Source organism: Malurus melanocephalus, unplaced genomic scaffold, assembly GCF_030028575.1.
Source record: "Malurus melanocephalus ecotype Western Australia unplaced genomic scaffold, MMel_1.1 scaffold_983, whole genome shotgun sequence".
NCBI lineage: Eukaryota > Metazoa > Chordata > Aves > Passeriformes > Maluridae > Malurus > Malurus melanocephalus.
The window spans coordinates 48,473-50,119 of NW_026624215.1; the positions used below are offsets into that span (position 1 = coordinate 48,473).

The 1,647-nt window shown below is 45.6% G+C and overlaps 1 protein-coding gene across 1 annotated transcript in view; it reads left to right on the plus strand.

Annotated features, from left to right (window-relative positions):
- Positions 1–1,647, plus strand: part of LOC130585868 (nebulin-like) — a 71,663-nt gene that overhangs the window by 48,442 nt on the left and 21,574 nt on the right. Inside the window, exon 69 of the mRNA XM_057386535.1 lies at positions 376–486. Within this exon, the coding sequence (XP_057242518.1) occupies positions 376–486 (111 nt within the window). The remainder of the gene's footprint in view (positions 1–375; positions 487–1,647) is intronic.

Sequence of the window (1,647 nt, forward strand, 5' to 3'; positions counted from 1 at the left end):
TCCCCACCCACACTGAGCATGTTTCCATCCATTTTGTGCTGTGAGCTAATTTGCCATGGACATTTATTCCTTGTCCTTTAACCGTATTCCCATTTTCCGCCCCTCTCTGACTCCCTTCAGCCTAACTGGTCCATCTGCGTGTGCCTTGGCAATTTACCTTCCACAATAATCCCTATCTTTTGTTGGAATAATTCTTCCATAACTTTCTACAAGATTCTTTCTTGTTTTCCAATTTTTTTTTTTCTTTCTTTCTTTTGGAGCTTTTGGAATTATTTTTTTCTTTCATTTTCTTTAATTTTTTTGCACTGACATGGTAGAGTATGAAAATCCCTTAGGTCTGGCTTTGCAGTTTTTATCCCTCTCTTTTTCCTGCAGAAAGAGTACAGGAAGGATCTGGAGGAAGGAGTCAAAGGGAAAGGACTGACAGCCTTAGAGGAGACTCCAGACATGCTGAGAGCCAAAAATGCAACTCAGATCCTGAACGAGGTACGGGAGAGCTGCTCRGGAAATGCCTGAGTGGGTGGGACATGGGCAGGGACATCTCCCACTGTGCCAGGCTGCTCCAAACCCCTCCAAACCTGGCCTTGGGCACTGCCAGGGGTTCCAGGGACAGCTTTTCTGGGCACCCTGTGCCAGGGCCTCCTCACCCTCCCAGCCAGGAATTCCTTCCCAATATCCCACCCAAACCTGCCCTTCTCCTGGTGGTGAACTTCATCATTCCCTGGAAACTCTTGGGTAGAGAGAAAAAGAGAACATGGATGAGTGGCCAAGGGTCAAAAATTGAGTTCTCACTTAAAACTGAGTTCCTTCCTGAGTCACAGTCACAGTCAGGAATTCAGATGGGAAACAGGAGCTGGGACCAACAGTCACTCAAGGCACTCATTAATTAATTAGGCCAGGGACTAAACGAAGTTTTAAGTCATGAAGCACACACTGAAATAATCCGAAATTCTGTAATTTGTGTGCAGAATTATGAGTTTATGTTAGAGGTATCCCTGGTTTGGGATTGGCACTGTTCCTGGTTTGGGATTTATGGTATTCCCCATTTGGGTTTGGCACTATTCCTGGTTTGGAATTGGTGATATTCCTGGTTTGGGATTGGGCGCTGTTCTTGGTATGGGACTGATACTGTTCCTGGTTTGGAATTGGCGATATTCCTGGTTTGGGATTGGCGATATTCCTGGTTTGGGATTGGCGATATTCCTGGTTTGGGATTGGTGATATTCCTGGTTTGGGATTGGTGATATTCCTGGTTTGGGATTGGTGATATTCCTGATTTGGGATTGGTGATATTCCCGGTTTGAGATGGACACTGTTCTTGTTTTGGGACTGGCATTGTTTCTGTGTTGGGACTGGCACGGTTCCTGGTTTGGGTTGGGCACTGTTCCCAGTTTGGGATTGGTAATATTTCCAGTTTGGGATTGGTGATATTCCCAGTTTGGGATTGGTGATATTCCCAGTTTGGGATTGGTAATATTCCCAGTTTGGGATTGGTGATATTCCCGGTTTGGGATTGGTGATATTCCTGGTTTTTCATTGACACTATCCCTGGTTTGGGATGGCACTGTTCTCAGTTTGGGATTGGTGATATTCCTGTTTTGTCACTGGCATTATCCCTGGTGTGGGACTATCCCAGGTTTGTCACTG